Here is a 19440-nt window from a genome sequence, read left to right as displayed (position 1 = left end):
AAACTATCGATGTTATGTTCCAGTCGCTGGAAAAGGGCCTTTGAAAATGGACCTGGTATGTTTCAAAGGGAAGCAGTATTTGGTGGCACAAGGAAAAAGAAGAAAAGGATGCCGAGAAGAACACTGACCAGGTTTTGATGTTCTTTTAAACTTAAAAATCAAATTCCTAGTGATTGAGAAGCTAACGTTTACCCATGATTAAAAACAGAGACAAACAAGGGTAATCCAATTTTAAGATGTAAATGTCAAATGTAATGGATCGTGCCAACAGAAAATTACATTTGCTGAAAATTGAATTTTACTTTGAACTTGTTCTCTGAACTGTTACGGCATATGTGGAAAAGGGCAGCGGGATCGAATGGTCACAATGAATTTATAACTGCAGTTACAGCCTGGAAAGAGAGCCGTTACCCAGGTCACAATAAGTCAGAGGCAGACACGCTGGAATGTTTTAAATACACGACGGATTTTTCATGGCACATAAACTAAAATGAGGATTTAAAAAGGGGGGATCAGAGGTCAAGTGTCACAGAAAGAGGATCAACAAAAGCAATTTTTAAGTGGTCATATTTCCATAAAAGGTCATGTGATTATGAGGTTCTAAAAACCTGACGCTTCAGCAGGGAGCGCTCTCAAAACGCCAACATTTTGTGAGCAAATAAAGCAGTATTCTCAAATCTTGTCAAGCAACATAAGGAAAGAGAGGTGGTCTTTTAAGTGGCCAAATAATGTATTTTTCTCCTGTTCTGCTCCCAGATGTTACCTACTTCATGGAAATCGTTTCATGTCGTGTTTTCGTTTACGCTGCGTGGTCACTTTGGCACAAAGCGACTGGTAAAGCTCAAAGATCAAACACTCAGCAGTTTCCACTTCTGGATTTTTGGGACGGTGCGAAGCCAAACTTGCTACTTTTGTCACACAAGTGCACGGCCTGTTGATCAAAACATCTGAGCACTACTAGTGATAAAGCTGCCGATGATAGGAAGCACTTCACGTGTCTGGCCACCCTTGGTTATAGATCTGAGGCTGCAATCTGCACTGGGTCTGGTATCTGTCAGATGCCATCAAACCCACCACACAACAACTGACCGATGCCGGCAGAGACACGTGAAACTATCTAATCCTTATCCACTGATAAACAGGGAGAGTGTTCGAGTGTCTGTGAACATTTCCCAACAAGGCCCATCAGTGCAGTAAAAATCACAGTGATGGGAAAATGTTATTAAGCATTATTTCAGGAAAGAAGTTGAACTTGCCAAGGAAAAAAAAAATGCATATAAATATGTAGGAACATCACAAGAAAGCCATTTGATAAAATACATGAAAAATAAAGTTAATCCTAACATTTCACCATTATCACAGCCCAAGTTAGAGCATAACATGATTGGCCACTAATCATCTGCATTTTATTTCTTGGCATGTCCAATGTTATTCGCATAACAATTAATACCTAAATGTTAGGACATAAAATATGTGGAGTCACTAGTGAACTGGTTCGACTTCTCACTAACTCAGATGAACTGCAGATTAATATTCTGAGGACTGAACAACTGGCAAGGACTAAAGGCAGACTTCCTGTTGATTATACCACGTATGATAGAGTGTGTATGTCTGCGAGCCTTCTCGTGGGCATATTCTGCTCCGATATGTCAAAACTCAAACCCTTCATCCAGCAGCTGCACAACCTGGCAGGTACTGTGAGGGGCCAGTCAACAGAAATACAAACATGGAAACTCTAACAGGGAATCTTTGCCTTCACGTAGTTGTGCCATTTGCATCTTTGAAAAAAAGAATCTCAAAGCTGTGCATTCACATCTGGCTTTTTGCATGACTTTCAGTGCTGAGAGCTTCTGTGTGAGTCTTACCTCGATGATGTACAGGACAATATTCTTGTAGAAGCAGTATAGGATGCACTTGGCTACGCGGTTGTAATTCCAGGCTCCGTGAACCAGCAGCAGATTCTTTAAGTATTTGAACTGTGTGGGAGGGAAATGAATGGAGGAACACGACAAAATGAATGGATAGCAGAACTCTGTGTCTAATGTTTGTCTCTAATGGCTCCTTGTAATCAGAGATCAGGGCTGGAGCACTAAAAGAGTTACAGAACTTCAAGATTGTCATTCCCGGGCAGAAAGCCTCTGATGAGAGCTTGTGGCCAAAGCTCTCGCTAACACATTCCACAAAGTGTGTAGACAAAGACTGCAAGAAATTGGAGGGGTTCATATGGGGGTATTAGTCTCCAAGGGCCTAACATAATAGTTAAATGGCTTCATAATTATACCACTATTTAAGGCCTGTGGTGAACTTTCAATCACACTGCAATTTTGGCTGATGAGTGTGATAGCACTGGAGCAGAACAAGTGTTTCATCACACCTTCTTACCATCTAGAAGGGGTAGCTTGTGTCCAAAATCATTCACTTAATCACTTCTCCCTCTTTGCTCCAAATTAGTGAGCCCATCGGCAAAAAGGAAAAGCCGCTTTCGGACAGTGCTCGGGTCATTTTCATGGGTTCATTAATTACATTATTGCTGTTGCACAATTAAAAAGTGATACATCAACACCAGCTAACAAAATAATTACAGACAGATTTTTTTTAATGATAAAAGAAAAGACACCCAGCATGTTGTCCTGTAACGCACAAAATCTCTGTCAGTGTTTGTTTTTGGTCTGTGAACTCCTCAAAGACCATCAAGAGCCGGGGAGCCAGACTCGTTACACTTAGCTATACTCATCTATATGAGATGATGTCATCATGTTGCCCAGCAATCACCTGGCAACAGGCTTAAATATATATATTTTAATGCACTTTGACACCTTGTGAAGCCATTGTATAATTTTTTATTTCACAGCAATATCTTCTCATTTATATGCACAGAAGTTGAATTACACATAGCTAGCAAGAGGCTGACATAAATTACATCAACCCTTATTTTTCTCTTTTCTTCTGTCAGCGTGGGCATATACTAGCTTTTACAAACATAATAAATATACATATTTTTTAGTAGTTGAAATTCTTTATGTTTGGGTAATGATTGTGGGTTTTACACACTTTTGTGAGCAGTTGTGTCATACTTTTAGCGCAGTACATAAAACTCCTTTTACATTTGGATAGCACTAAAACATGGCTTGCTATATATCCCAGTTGTATTGTGAGTAGTGAGAGCTTGACATTTTGAACACAGCTTTATTTATTTTGGGGTCTTGTCTTTCAGCATCAACACAGAACTCCTCTGTGATATGAAAGAACAGTCGCAGCTCCCAGTTTGCGTGACCCCTCGGAGGGCTGGATCAAACATCAGTTAACACAGAGCCAAGCTGATGACAGACAGTCAGCAGAGATGCCTTGGCCTGAAGCTCTTTACTCTCCACTTACTTTAACAGATAACACTGTTCAAGTATCAAATCTAGCTGTGTAGTAATCTATAGCAGCAAGATGCTCATCTGACACTCGCAGACATTAATCTAAATCATGTATAGGAGTAGAAAGTTATACTTCCCCTTGATTGATTTCAGTTTGTAGTCAGCAGATTGCAGTTAATGTACCGTTGCGCCAAGATGCGGAAAGTACCACTGGAAGTCTGGAGGTGTAATTTAATTTGACACAAATCGATTACAAGAGGCCGCCTGTCTTTGAAGAACATACACTTTCTACATGTCATGCGGACTAAATGGGGAACTTCAGACAAACCCAAGTCTCTTGATTAGTAATTTCATACTGAAGCACAGAAAATGCACTGTGCCTTAGTCAACTCTTAGTTCCTCATACCCCCAAGCCTCTTGGCTGTACTAACACAATGAACTAAGTGGTGTGCTGTGTAACAGACTCACAAACGCCATGGATTTTGTGTCAACGGGTGTCATATGTATGCAGCGTTTCAGACAAACTGGTTGCTGGGACATGAGTATGGGTTTAAGAAGCAGTTTGCCAGGATGCGTTCCCTGTAGCTGTGTTGGGAGTTGGGTTTCACCACAGCCTGTTTTATAGGAGATGCTACTTTACTGTATAAGTTGAAGCCCTTTCAGATATGTGACCTATTGTTCCTCAGAACAATGTACCAAGCTATCAGTAACATGTAATACATGAAAACAGCGACAAGGCTGTCACATGGCATGGAAAACAGTATTACTGATAAAGTACTGTATGGATAAGCATTTGCAACTTTGACGTGTTTATCGAGTCGTGTATTATTATGATTTTCACTTTGCTTGAGCCAAATTAAATATCATAACCTACCTGGTATCTTCATTTTTGCAGTCGCTGATCTTTTATTACTAGACTGACAGATTGGATCCTGGTAATATTTTAATATTTCTCTGACTCTCAAATTCCTTTATTGAGGTGAAGTTACTGAAAAGCCATCAAACCCATCACAAAGGTGATGATTTACAATTTTAAAGAAGCATGAGCCTTTAGCTCACAGGAAGCACTTGTACAAATGCAGATGTTATTAGTTAATGTGAGCATAATAGATCTTCTTTGAACTTCAATACTAGGTAAAAGTTCCCACTTTATTTATTTGTGCTTTCAATCTCTGACTCCTCACCTGAGCAATCGAGTAGTCTGAGGAGTTTGCCGCCTGCAGACCCTCGTTGCCTGAGATTCCCACACCGACATGAGCTGTTTGGATCATTCCTACGTCGTTAGCACCATCGCCGATGGCCAGCGTGATCACCTTCACCTGTTTTTTCACCATCTCAACCACTTCTGACTTCTGAAGAGGCGATACTCTGAAAGGAAGTGATTGATAACACACGTGAGTTAAGTCCAAATCTGGGATAATAACAGTAAGAACAAACATAACCTGGGTAAAACAGCAGCTCATATAAAGTTACATAGAAGTTGTTTACTTTTTGACAGGATCTCTTAAAGAGTAACAAATATAAACCGTAAGATACAAACTGCTGCTGGCTGGGTGTGAAAAGGTGGCAAAGCAGCTTTATAGAATAGATAAACATCTTCTTCATTTACTAAGTAAAACCCATCCTCTTCCTCAAGACTTCAATCTTAGCTTTATGCCCTCACTGCCAGCCTCTAGCCTCCCCAACAGTGGCTTCTTCTTTGTGCACCAAACTCAGCGTAGCATACAGTAAAGAAATTCTCTGGAGATGATGATGTTGTAAACTGCACGTCTGTCTTTAACTGTGAAACTGTTAATGTTTATGTTCTCCATGGTTTAAGGGGCCTCATTCATCTCGCGGTGTATCTTAGTGCCCACAGAGTGTGCACAAGGCAAAGGCAGGTGGAGGTGGGGGCAAAAAAATAAATACAAATTTGACGTACTGCACGGAGTAATAGCGTGGCATCTAAAGGGTCGCTGTTGTTCTGAAAACATGGTGCTGAGTTCTGGCCCCAGATCCTGTCATGGCTGCTTGAGTACTTAAGTGCTTCCTCTCACTTATGTGGCCTGGGCAGGTCAACAGCGCACCTTCATGTTATATTACGGTGCCATAAAAAGTCTAAATGACCTTTATGGTGGAGAAATAATAATATGTAGATTTAGGACATAGTTTGAAATTTCACTTGGGTCATTTTTAACATTTGGCTCTAATAGAAAAATAAACTTCAAGACAACAGCTTGGGCTTTCGGATTATTTACTGCCTGATTCTTTTAGACACGACATTTAATGTCTTGCTTGTTCCCAGCTTATTTTATTGTTTCGGGTTTAAATTTTACCTGCAGCATATGACAGCTTTACAGGACAAGGCGAGGTCCAGGAAGTACTGGCGCACTCCAAATGTAAGAGCGTATTTTAGAGTCTTTCCATCAATAATGAGAGCAAAGTCGTTTTCCTTGTAGAGGGAATCTCCCAGCATTCCACAGTGGTGGCTGAGGGTTTCTCTTGTTCTCTAAAAGAGGGGAAAAAGCAAAGAATTTGATATTTTAATGTTGTTTTTGGGTTTTGCTTCTCATGATGTTTCTGATTAATTACCAAACAATGGTATAATAACACTTTAAGGGTGTCTGTAGAGCAGATCCTCAATGAAGAAAGAAGGCGATCAGGATTTTGACACATTTAATGACTTGCTTAATTACCCATATTACTCCTCTGAGGTTTCATGACATTTATCTTAATTTTGGAGTAACTTTCTCACAGACAAGGGAATAAAATAAAACAAACAAAAAGAATTTTTGAACGTGATGGCGAAATAATGAAAAAGAATAGATTAAAAAAAGCACAATAAAATGAAAAATTGCTATAATGAGCTTTAAAAACAGAATTAACAAACAAGTCCACACTTCACTGGAAATGACAACATTTGGTTTAAAGAATCTCTAAAGACAAAAAATTATCTTAGCATCTTAATTTCCACCAAAAAGTACCTTTATATTATTGTAAAGCTTTCATGAATGATCAATGCCTAAATCTCAACCCAAACTGTAACAATGTTTACATATATTAGATTCTCGCCACTCACACAGTTTGAACTGATTCCTACTGAGAACGTTTTAATTATAAACATTTATTGTCATATATACACTTGATATATATCTATATATCTATATCTATATACATACATACGACCAACAAGTAATACAACTTTAATATAACTAATATAACTTTATTCTCCATTTGCATTACTTTCAAACAGACAGATCTGTCCACTCTGGCTTCTAATCCCTGACTGCTCCAGAGCAGCTGCTCTTGATATCTTGAATATTTATTATAATTCTCCTATTTATTACACTGAGGCCTTAGCTATGATGTAATAACACAGATGAGTTCTGTGATTATATTCTGTTTGCTTTTACAGTATATATATCTGTGGTGTTGATGAAAAGCTATAAATATGACACTGACAAGAGGATTAACTGTGGTGGTCTATGGGCATGTGGACTGGATGACAGAGTGGTGAGATCTTCATTGTAGTACTCATTAAATCATCCTCACCACAGATGGTGAAGTCATTAGCAAATAAAACCACTCTCTGTGGGTAACCATTATCTGTGTGACAGCATACTGCTAAACACACTTGGTAGAACTTTTACTGCACAAGTAACCAACAGTTTAAATTATTATGTTGTTGCATTCAACTGAAGTGCAAGTGAAAGAGGTTATATTCATGCAAACAAATAAAAAGACTGACAAATAATAACCAGGCAGACAAACTGCACGGAGACAATGTAATTTCCTGATGCCCCAAAAGCTGAAAACATTAAAAAAGAATTATGGCAGTTAAAGGGCGGGGTGGGTGCTGGTGTGGAGGTCAAATATGTCAAAGTGGTCAGATTGTAGCAGGGGGACCACGCAATGTTCGCTTGGCATAACAAAACTCTGAAACCTCAGCTTAAAGGAAATATTTGGAGAAAGTGGCTTTACGTTTCACAAAGCGAGAGGAGGAGAGCGAGACACGCACAGAGAGCGAGATGATGGATTAACAGAAGAGAGAAACTGAGCACGAGGATACAAGCAGAGAGCAGCTGCGAGGACTTGGCCATCCCCGATGGGGTCTGTAAAACAGCACGAGATGAGCAGCGGGTAGGCAAGTGTGTGTGTGTGTGTGTGTGTGCGTGTGTGTGTGTGCGTGTGTGTGTGTGTGTGTGTGCGTGTGTGTGTGCGTGTGTGTGTGTGTGTGTGTGAGCGTCCGTGTGTGCGTGTGTGTGTGTGTGTGTGTGTGTGTGTGTGTGTGTGTGTGTGTGTGCGTGCGTGCGTGCGTGTGTGTGTGCGTGTGTGCGAGCGTCCGTGTGTGTGTGTGTGTGTGAGCGTCCGTGTGTGTGTGTGTGTGTGTGCGTGTGTGTGTGTGTGTGTGCGTGTGTGCGAGCGTCCGTGTGTGTGTGTGTGTGTGAGCGTCCGTGTGTGTGTGTGTGTGCGTGCGTGCGTGCGTGTGTGTGTGCGTGCGTGCGTGTGTGTGTGCGTGTGTGCGAGCGTCCGTGTGTGTGTGTGTGTGTGTGTGTGTGCGTGCGTGCGTGCGTGCGTGTGTGTGTGCGTGTGTGCGAGCGTCCGTGTGTGTGTGTGTGTGTGAGCGTCCGTGTGTGTGTGTGTGTGCGTGCGTGCGTGCGTGTGTGTGTGCGTGTGTGCGAGCGTCCGTGTGTGTGTGTGTGTGTGAGCGTCCGTGTGTGTGTGTGTGTGCGTGCGTGTGTGCGTGCGTGTGTGTGTGTGTGAGCGTCCGTGTGTGTGTGTGTGTGTGTGCGTGTGTGCGTGCGTGTGTGTGTGTGCGAGCGTCCGTGTGTGTGTGTGTGTGTGTGTGCGTGTGTGCGTGCGTGTGTGTGTGTGCGAGCGTCCGTGTGTGTGTGTGTGTGTGTGCGTGTGTGTGTGCGTGCGTGTGTGTGTGAGCGTCCGTGTGTGCGTGAGCGTCCGTGTGTGTGTGTGTGTGTGTGTGTGAGCGTCCGTGTCCGTGTGTGCGGAAAAGTCATACGTTGTTATATCTACATTCAACTACAACTGCACATTCTGACTTTCCAGATGACATCTCAGTGTGAGAGCATGTGTGTGCTGGAAACATGTATGTGAAAGAATTTGCTTTGTTCGGGTACAATGTATCCACCCCAGCGTGATAAGCAAAGTTTACCATTTCCTTAAGGAGGGCGGCCATTCACCCCCCCAACTCCCAATTCCCCACTAAGGAATTTTTGCACTAATGCTACATGTCTCCTCCTAAAGCCTCTTTTGTTGTGGCTCTAATGACCAGTTTGGCCTATGTGACAAGCTAGTGTTTGGTTTTTGGAAGTGTATGTACCGTCCATTCAGAAATCCACAAGAGCCTGTGGAGCTCCATTGTTTATATACGCCTTAAGTGATACAGCCAAAAGAATGAGACACTCATTACGTGGAATCTGGACGTTTGTATGGACCTAATGTCATCGTCTCTCTTAGACTTGGAGGCATCCAAACGGGGCATGTTCCATCTTAGTGAGAAGAATATGGACACATACTTTTGACCAATATGTCACTGGAGAAACTACCTATGAGCAGTTAAGATAGAGTGTTTAGAAATCCTATTTTAGTCTTATAAACGTGAAAATAATGAACCTCATTCGTCTGTAGCTGTAAGATGAATAAGATTAATATGCCAATGCTATGCTCTCAAAATGATTAAACACCCTGACTAGAAGGCAAAGCTTTTCAGAATGACCTAATCCTAACTTAGAGACAGCATTTTACTGCAAGGATTTCACTTCATGTAACATTTAACACAGGGAATGTCAGAAACTGTGTCCTTCCTTTGATAATTGTTTCTAAACACTGCAAAGAAACAAGACATGCCTCAAGGACTCAGAACTACCAGCTCTGCTGCCTGGTCCTCTGTTCACTGTTCCTCCTCAGTGTTGTTGGAGAGATTTTTAACAAACTGCCTTATGTAAGCATCTGCTCAAGCACAGCAGAATGGGAGCTGACATTTCAAAGTGCTGGTTCGTGAGCTTTATGAATGCACCAACCCCGACTTTCTGCCTCAACTTCATTTATCACGCCTAACGACCGGCTGACAGAGTGAAGGCCGTCCGTCATCACCCCCAAACAGCCCCCCGCCCCGCTTTCCACTCCTTCATTCCCTCCTTCTCGCCATCCCCCCCCCTTCTGTGTCCGACAAGCTAAACACAGCACGTTTCTCCTCCATCTGTGGCTCCTGTGCTCGGCAGCTTTCTCCTGTTGGAAGTGCAGGGACTTGCCCTTTTCAGTCTTAGAAACAACAGACAAGGCTCTCCTGCTGTGGGGTCGACAGACTTCTCTGTTGGGTGTCTTAAAGAGGTTAAATGCAGAATCTGGGAAGTTGTGAGGACTTTATGAGGAAGACTCCCTGTAGCCTCATCATTTTAGTTTGGAGATTTTCTGGTTTTCATGGGGACGGGGTGAGGTCATGAGGGACAGATGTTTTTATCTTAGTAAGTTCTTTAACTTCTGTACTGTTTTCCACGTACAAGAACTGTTGATCAGTGTTGGTTACTGTCCGATATTCTGATAAATCTGAAGCCCAAATGATCCATATTTGTTATTTCACTTCATAAAAACATACTTTAAAGGCTTTTAGTTCATGTTGATCTCTGACAATAACACTGCTTTACTAGATGTATCCAACACTCATACTGATATGCTGGAATTAGAGTCACGAGCCAAATGGCAAATACATTAGTATTATTTTTAACACAGTAATGGAAAAACGAAATCATGCTTTAAATTACATTTTGAATGAAGTCGTTTTAGAACAGCCGTGCTCATGGATTTTGTGAAACAACTGTGAGTTTTATGTGTTCTGATTCCCCGTTCCAGAGAAGTTTGATTTATGGATAAACAAAATCTCGTATACTTACATCCAAAGTGTCTTCATTGATCACAATCATGCCCATGTTCTTCGTCAGCAATTTGCAGGAATGTCCTGCAAAAAAACAAAACAAAAAAAAATCTTAAGCACTGCAAAAATATAGAGCAGATAAAATACATAAAACTTTTAATCCAATTTTACTCTCATAAAATTATAGTTGCCTTAAATGTAAAGAGTCCAGTTAGCTCATCCCAAACCTGCATCCACATGCAAATATTAAATATATAAAACCCAGAAGAATCAAATAAACAACGTTTAAAGGGATCCAATTAAAATTTTACAGCTCAAAGCAAGTGTCTCAGCACATGACTAATGAGTTTGGTTTACAAGAGTTTGTCAGTTTCCTGTTTTAATAGGCAGTTACAACTCCGAGTTACCCAACATGGCTCTCTAGGGAGCGTTTCCCTCAGCTTTTGGCGGGGACAGATGCTCGGGGTCACCAGCAAGGTGGTAGAGGGCGCCTCCCATTGGGGAAAACAGAAATATTTCATGAACCAAGACTGAAGCCTTCAGTTCAGTGCTGTGGCTGTATGAAAAGGGCTGCCATCTGCGGCCATAACCACATAAATATTTGTGGGCTTCTGCACTTTGCTTCTGTCTGGAAAGGGATTTTAGTTTCTTTAAGGGGGTTACCACAAAGCCTCTGTTTTGTGAACATATGGGTGGCATTCTCTGAGTGAAACTTAGACAACACAAAACACATAGCCGAAGAATAGTGCACCCACAATATGCACAAACGCACACACATATGTACGTACAGAGGAAATGAGCAAATTTCACCTCCAGAGTCAAAACCAAACAGGGCTGGGGTCTGGCAGATTGTTAAGTGCAAAGGTGCAAACGTCCAAAGATTTGCCAATGTGTGCAAAACGTCTCCCCATCTGGACGCAGCCTCTCTCGGTCACTCCCTTCCCCCTTGTCAATACTGCCTTCCGTTTAATATGTTTAGCTTTAGCTCGTTTGACTTTTCTCTCTCTTTTTTTTTAATGTCACCAAAGTTAAATTCCTGGCTTTCCCATCTCAGGCAGAACCAAACACCGCTCCCACAGGATTTGAGGAATGTGTAACAATGACACTTGTGTCAGGCTAATCTGGAATTTCGCCTCGGGAGCAACAATTAGAAATACAAACTTTAGCCGCGAAAGCCACTCAAAGGGGGTAACATGCTGACTGGGATTTTGAGAAGAAGAATGGGGCTTGAAATTATTGTAAAATGACAGGAAGAGGAACAGGTCAACATAATGGGGGCTCAGGGGCTCAGATAAGGGATGGTGTTTACGTTTTGGTCCCTCTCTGCTTAAGGACACAATGCACCCTCCAGCCACACTTAACTGAATGTTAGCAAAGCGAACACTGTTTCCCTAACTGATCGGCTGGCTCTTTCCTTTTAGTAAATTCTGGCTCTTACCTGCCTTGAGAGTTACGTGCACACAGACTCCTCTCAGCTAGCAGCTCATAGCAGCGAGAGCGTGTTAAGAGCAAACATTGCTCTTTTGTCAGACAGCCTAAAAGCATCAGAGTCGTTTCTTTATCGTATGTCATTATACTTCAGGTTTAGGGACACACTAGATTTAGGACAATCACTTCAGAGCTTCAAATCAGCACACCTGTATGCTTTACAAATAAGAATATTATTGCATTAACAAAGATTTCATTTAATGAGCATGCCAGTATTATGTGCCAAAAGTGGCACTTGGGTGGTTTCGGCCACCTCCAAATGTTAAATAATGTCCTGGCCTGAATTCAGGTGTCTGATTTGGCTAAAGGTGCACCATAAACTCTGCCAACTGGTATCATCTTTCAGTGAGGAAAGTAGTAAAAAAATAAAGTAAATATTAAGCAGAATTTTTACAGAGCAACCCAGTCAAAAGGCGAACCTGTAAAAATACTTCCAGTGAGCATGGGCTTCTGCTGCCTCACATCTGGGCACAGTGGGTACAAAGGGCTGATTCAGTGAGCAGCAGGAGCAGCAGGAGCAGCCACAAACGGAGGTACTTTTGATATCTGTTTTTTCTGACCTCCGTGTTACCTGGCTGACTGTATTCAAGGTCGATCCATTTGTTTGATTTGCCCACGTCTAGCGCAGAACGAAGAAGAATACAAACCCAAACGGACAACCAGCGTTAGGCATTCACCTTTCTGATAATATCTGCCTCTGGGGCACCTAGATACGTGAGACGTGCCTGCTTGTGTACATATGCGTGTTATTTATTTCATGTCAGTGCAGGGTGCTCATACATCATCTGGCATTCTGCGACGCATGCTTTCACTAGATATGTGTGACAGAGAAACATTCAGCTTGTCAGCTGTTTGTCTTTCTGGGTGAAGGATGACTGGAGTACCTGTAAGAGGCTGGCATGCACTTTAGCACAGAAAAAAACATCAGGCTTGCCAGGGACTTTCCTTTTGGTATGAGACCTCGTACACAAATAAGGTTAAAGTGCTTCGTGAAGCACAAACAAGAAGGAAAATAGCTATTGTTGCTTTTGCATAACAGGGGAACTCAATCTTAGCAATGTCAGCTGCATCAGTCTGCTTTTTGGCAGTTTGGCAGCCTTGAAGTAGGCTTCCTTTGGTGTGACTGATATCTGACCTTTATGTTGTGCCCCATTTCTGGTAAAAATACTAATAATTGTACCAATAAAACCACACGACACAGCAGAATTCACATAGAAATAAAGCTCGGAAAGCATCCGGTCATAAATGCTGCTGCTTACCAATATTGATGGCTGTTTCCTGTTTGTCCCCAGTCAGGATCCAGATCTTTATGTCGGCCTTCATTAGAGTCTCGATGGTCTCCGGCACTTTATCCTGGAGCTTATCCTCTATCGCGGTGGCGCCCAGGAGCTGCAGGTTCTGCACCAAAGAAAGTCAGTAAACAAGTCAGTTAGTGAGGATCATAACACAGGAAGGCCTTTAAATCGTCATGTGTCAGGCAAACATCTGAGCCGGGATAGTGTCACTCACTCAGTCGAGTTTTTCCCCTCATCAGCCGCTCTTGTTTATCACCAAGTAAAAACCGCGGCGGTGGACTTAAGGGGTTTTGGATCCGTTACTGTGCCCCTGCATCTGTGTTTGCATCTATAGACACGCTCTCTGCCACACAAGCACACCCACAAAATGCAGCTGCTGTTTTTTCCCCAGGAAACTCTGTGTTGCTCTGTGGCTGGCTGTGGGCTTGTATGGGCACATCACAGGGCCAAAGGTTTGACAAGAGCCAGGGGTAGAGGGGAGACAGGAGCCAGCAGCAGAGGAAAGGCTCTGGAAGCTCTTTAAGTTGTGACCTGAGCCTTACTGCCTGGACGTCTGTAGGTCTGTCCACGCTAATCACTGGGAACCACACAGCCCGGAAAACTATGCCTGGGAAAGACCATGACTGGATGTGCCAAACTTTCTTTTGCCTTTTCATCGTAAGCCTTTCATTTCTTTCTATGGCTGCTGTTAAAAGCACTCTTTGTAAATTATGATACAAGTACCAGTTGAATCAGGGAGAAACGGGATCATAGTCAGTATGTTGCTGGTAGAGTCTGTCCAGTATATGTAGCTTAAGTTTCCACTGGGACAAAGACTCGTATGAATTCACCACTACTGCTTCTAATATGTTAAAAAGGGGAAATAAAGTTCTGAATTTCCACAGTGGAGCTAGAGCAGCTTACTTTGCACTGACAAACAGTAAACAATAAATACACTTGTACTTAGATTAGTCAGGGATCATAAAAAGTATCCCCTGCAATAGACCAGTGAGAAATAAATGGGGAAAAATAATGAAGAATTAGATATTAAACAGCTAAAACAGCGTATCAATACAAAACAATTGTTTTTTAAAAGAACAATCAGGATCAAATAGGAAGATTTTCCCACATAATATGTAATCAGCATTTTAGTTAAGAAATGATGAGAAGGAGAAACTTCGGACACACTGCAGGAATGCCTCCATCCTTAACATTTCACTATAACTCCACTGTGCCCCCCTGTGGCATTACTGTGTGCATTTTTAAGTGTGGGTGGCCCTAACCCTGGCCCAATCACAATCACCCTTTGGTCATCTAGTCCTCCAAAGGCTACCTCTTCATCCCAAAAGAAACAGGAGACCTTACCTCCCCTAACTGCAGAAACAGAGGGGTGGGACCGAGGGAAGGGAATTGGGGTTGGGCCGCAGTGCCACGCTCTGCTCATTTGGCAACGCGCATTAAATTTTTCTCTCTGAAAGCTTTTATGATTGATTGCCCCCATTTGTTTTGGGCAGCCAGGAGCAGCCATGACGAACCTGCCAAGTGGCTGATTTACTCTGTGGCTTCCTGTGTTTGACTAACGCTTCCACACAGACCCACCTCACAGAAAACACGAGTTTGAACTTTTGCAGGTTTCCAGACGTTATTTCATTTTCCCCACTAGTTACACTTCAGCTCAAGGCCAGTCTGACTTTTCACAAGTTTTGTTCCTATAAAATCCTCCGCATTAAGAAATTGCCGCATTTAACCAGATGAAAAGCTTTGTGCTGCTTGTCAGTCAAACTGGATTCTGCAATAAAAAATAGCCCTTTCAGAAAAACCGACAGTGCACACAAACAGGATGTCGCTTAACAAACCTTCTCTATCAGTTCGTAGCTCTCCTCCAGTTTTAAGGCTCTGTTCTGCAGGGAGGTGCAGGCTCTGTGGTGGATCTCCAACCACTGCTGATAGGACGATTCACTGATGTCTGCCACCGCAAAGCACAGAGTGCGCAGGCCTACAAGATTAAAAGCAGCATCGCAACATTTGGGTCAAATGTCATAGTTCTGACTGTTTAACATTACAAAACAAAGCTTGTGCTCTGCAATCACTGTTAAACGTGTTACACAGATAGACCCAGTCCAATGAAAACACTGCTACTTAAGTCAGCTATATTTCTGACCATATTAATCAATACAATACGCAGCATGAACGGTAACTCCAGCAAAATAACCATCGGATTTAGATTTGAATCTTGCATCCGAAGCAGGTTATTCAGACACCATTACTGTATTACTTTACCTATTCAGAGTATAAATTTGCTTAAAGTCCATTCTTCATATTTTGGGGGGTAAATAAAAGGTACTAAAGGGTTACTGACATACGCTAAATAGGAGCTGAGAAAAGCAGCAGCTGTCTTTGTTGAACAAAGCGCTTCAGCTTAGTACGGTCAATTTTCGAATCAACTGATAACGTCATGGTAACTTCCCCAGTTACAAACTTTGATTAACAGTTATTTTTATGTATTACATTTAATAAAATTATGTTTAAAAATGTCATTAAAGTCAATTAAATTCAAAATTCAGATCAGCTATCTTAGCATACGAAAAAATAAGAGCATTTCCAACAAAACGTTTCAGTTTTTATTTTCTGAAATGTTCTGTTATTGAAATGTTTATCTATTACTTATTTACTGTAGTATGAATGGCCATGTCAGGAGGAGAAGCTATAAAACTTTTGATAATACAGTCCAATTCCGGCTCGCCGGCTATACGTCTGACACCCCTGCCTTAAAAATTGGAAATGAAGGCGAACAGACCCTTTTGGTCCATGAAGATGTTTTACCTCTAATTTAAGAAGCTTCTTCAGCTCTATAAACTGATGGCGAGACCCCACTGGTGGGATTGCCCCCTGGAGTCACTGACCCACCTTGTAATCACGTGAGACATAAAGGATCGTGTAAGCAAAAGTCTGAATCAAGGCATTGTGCAAAAGGGCCCTTTTCATCATGTGATTTATTAAGGTCACAAAGGTTCACTTGGGTTGACAAGACCCAAATACCAAATATGAAGCGCAATTCAGTGAGGAACACAATCTAGGAGAATCATCTCGACAGGACACTCAGCTGTACGTATGCATCCTAAAGGAGAAAGGTCACTCTTTCAGGCTGTTTGGGAGAAGCGCAAAGGAGGTCATCGACACCAAATATGAACGACTATCATTGAACAAAGGTGGTGGCAACTGGCACCAGCTCCCTTTATCACTTCATGAAATCCCTGTTCACACCTTGAACCATGTGACCTGAACAAATCACATGATAGGGGGCGGGGTCTCAGGACCTTGGCCTCTGACAGGAGGGTAATGACCCACACCTAAATTCACAGCTCGGCTCATGTGACTCTTAACAACTCACATTACAGGGTGGTTCAGTGACTCCCACGACCACTTTCGAGCACATAACACCACCAGGTCTGTAAAATGACTCTCCAGCAATTTACAGAACTGAAGAAGCCTCTAGAATGGGAGGTGAAAATCTCTGTGAACCACAAAGGAGTCCAGTTGCCTTCATTTCCAGCACTTAAGAGTACCTTGACCTGGTTGACTGAGAACCTACACAGATGCATGAATAAAGTACTCTGTAAAAACCTTTAATGTACTGGAAAGAACAGATGCTTGGGAGAGTTGTGACTCGATACGTTCCAGATATTTTTACTAGAATTTAATAAGAATAACTAATAGATGGCAGAATGACATTTCCACAGTTGGTTACCCACATTAAGACATGTTTTATGTCTAAATATTTGATTGAGGTATTGTCTCATTTGGATTAATTTGCACTTTAAATGAGACAAATGTCCAAGACACTGACTAAAGAATTCTAGTCTGAAAGATGTTATGGGATCAAAATGGCAAAAGCGAGCAGCAGATAAAGTAGGTTTTCATCTGTAGTATCTCCACTTGGACTGGGAATTACTGGGCCTGAAGATCCTCACAATCTGTCCTGGATGCTAAATTTAGCACACATCAAATATTCCTAATGACATCATTTTGCTGGTGTCTCACAAGGGGGCAGTATGATCGTAGAACAAGAAGCAGAGTATGTGGTGCAGTTTCCTTCAGGTCAACAGCCTTGTGTTAAAATTACAGCAGAATATTCCCACTAGAAGGAAATTTCCATTAAATAATGCATGAGAGGAAAGGCTCTCAGGAAGAGGAAGTTTGTTTACTTCTGTCCAGAGATGACGCAGGGATGTACAGCATCCTGAAAAGACACATTATTGTTGGCAGACAGGGGGCGATGTTAGTCCACTCACCTTCAGTGGCAAACTGCTCCAGGTGCTTCAATGTGATCTCTTTGTACCTAGAGCTGTCTGCCAGGCGGTCATAGATCACTGTGTCCTGAAGGGAAACAAACACTCACTGGTTACTGACACCCAGAGAGGAAAGAAAGGAACCACCTGGACTTGTGCTGCTTTGCAAATGTGGGTCTAAGGCTGTATGCGGCCCATGTAGAAGCACTTCATGTTCCTACTCAGATAACTCTAGCTATTTGTATTAAAAAAGAGATATACATTTGGAGAAGCCTGATCTGGGAACTCAAGACTTTTGGTGCAGCCATATATCTGGACTAAGAGTAACCAGTTCCATCCACGGGTTATTGTTTATAGATGAATGGAAAAAAGCTCGTTAAAAGATGAATCATCATCGGATGAAAACAAATGCTTTCTGTCGTCTGGTGGTTCAGTACAATCCAGTTTTCTTGTGACCAAAACCTACTCAAACCCAAATAGCCAATAGAGCGCTGACTACAAACAGACACCAGAACGCTTCCGCTATCTCGTCCCTTCTCCACAGATTAGGGGTGCTGCAATAACCATGTAACATTTAAAAATAAAATATTGATGTTGTGTTATACTGTGCAATTTATACTTCTGCTCTCACTTTTGTATTATATTCACAGCACAAAATTGTTGCAATCCAGGAAATTGTAGATCCGATTAAATCTTACTGAGGATTAAATGTAGTCTGGCCATAACGTTTATTTGTTATTTGGCAGAGATGTGTGAAATGTGGTGATCTTGCTTCATCCTGTCACCCAATGAAAAGATTTCCTGACATGAGCGAGAGGCAATAAGGAGAGAAGAGCGTTTCGGCGATGATGGTGATGACCTGTCACGCGTTGCTATGGAGAGAGACAGACACTCACAGCTCCTTTGCAGTAGAGGCGGATCTTCCCAGATGGGGTGCGCATGATGACTGACATCCTCTTCCTTGCGCTAAGCGATAAAAAAAGCCAAGAGAGAGTGAGAGGGCAGAAGGAGGTGGAATAAGGAGAGAAATAACAGCAGTGTGTTACCACAATGCTAAAGTAATGCATGGTTTGAGCTAGCACATGATTACTGAAAACAAAGAGTGGGTAACAAGATAACCATGTGACCACAGTGGGGTTAACTAGGATTAATTAGTTAATTAATGATGATGCTACTGAGGCTCAAACAGAAAACTCTATAGTAAAAGACTGTTAAATAAGGCATGCTGATGGTGTATATGCATAATAAAAACATAATAACTGTACCTTGTAAACTCCAGCACATGAAGCAGTTCATATCGTTCCTCTGTTCCAACCTGAATTGAAAGAGACGTGAGCGTTAACGTAATTCAGAAGGAGACACTTCAACCTCAGTCTTCTGAGACAAGTTATCTTAAGTAGCACAGCCAAGCCTGCCATCCTCCTCCAATCAGCTTTAATTGCACTTAAATGTGTTTATCAGTTGCTTGCACTGAGCCGATGGAAGGAGAATAACAAGGTAAAATTCAATTAATTTTCTTAATTGTGGACACTGCTAGGTACAAGACAGAGTGATTAAAGTAGATGCTGAGAGCTTTAGAAGGTCTAATAAAGATTAAGAAATTGGACAAACGTCTAGGAGACGAGATGTTCGACCAAAAAGGGGCGAAAAAAAGAGAGGAAATGGCTCTGGCCTTTCAGCCTCAGGCTCTTTGAGTGCAATCATCAGGTTAGCCAATTAGGAGAACAACAGGAGGAGTGACCCGAGCGTTGGAGAGGACACACTGCATCAACTCAGGATATAATCACGGCAAATGTTGTGTTTTTCCATCACTGTGATCCAAGTGGAAAACCACTTTTAGTGTATTTGTTTTAGTTCTGTTTCAAAACATCTGACAAATTTCATGAAGTACTGTGAAATAGACAAGGGGATAGTTTAGTGAACTAGCCTACAGATGGGACTTATTTAGATGCCGACCGGAGCACGATGATGCCAGTATTATAGATTAAGCAGACCTGTAAGGCTGTTTGCCTTTCTTTAACTTGTTTTGTCCAACTTACAATTTCCACAATGACGCTGTCTGGGGTTCGACCAGAGAACACGAAGCCAAGGTTTTGTGCTGCTCTCACTAAAGCGCCTTCATCTGGGGAGCAAAGAAAAATGTTACAGATAAAAACACC

The 19440-nt window shown here is 42.0% G+C and overlaps 1 protein-coding gene across 8 annotated transcripts in view; it reads right to left on the bottom strand.

Moving 5' to 3' along the window:
• atp8a1 (ATPase phospholipid transporting 8A1) overlaps nt 1-19440 on the bottom strand; it is a 109091-nt gene that overhangs the window by 29270 nt on the left and 60381 nt on the right. For all 8 annotated transcript variants that reach the window (XR_015130387.1, XR_015130388.1, XM_086300679.1 and 5 more), the window contains 10 exons: nt 19321-19403; nt 18547-18596; nt 18178-18247; nt 17285-17369; nt 14849-14988; nt 12978-13116; nt 10250-10314; nt 5678-5850; nt 4547-4730; nt 1866-1976 (listed from right to left, as the gene is read on the bottom strand). Coding sequence is in view for 6 of the 8 variants with exons in the window: in XM_086300679.1 (XP_086156805.1) it covers nt 1866-1976; nt 4547-4730; nt 5678-5850; nt 10250-10314; nt 12978-13116; nt 14849-14988; nt 17285-17369; nt 18178-18247; nt 18547-18596; nt 19321-19403 (1100 nt within the window). In the remaining 2 variants the exon portion in view is untranslated. The remainder of the gene's footprint in view (nt 1-1865; nt 1977-4546; nt 4731-5677; nt 5851-10249; nt 10315-12977; nt 13117-14848; nt 14989-17284; nt 17370-18177; nt 18248-18546; nt 18597-19320; nt 19404-19440) is intronic.

The sequence above is a fragment of the Aulonocara sp. 'chitande type north' Nkhata Bay genome, linkage group LG2 (assembly GCF_057382095.1).
Source record: "Aulonocara sp. 'chitande type north' Nkhata Bay isolate Kocher_YH1m ecotype deep benthic linkage group LG2, A_spYH_male_GT1.1, whole genome shotgun sequence".
Taxonomy (NCBI): Eukaryota; Metazoa; Chordata; class Actinopteri; order Cichliformes; family Cichlidae; genus Aulonocara; species Aulonocara sp. 'chitande type north' Nkhata Bay.
This window is presented reverse-complemented; position numbering and strand designations above follow the sequence as displayed.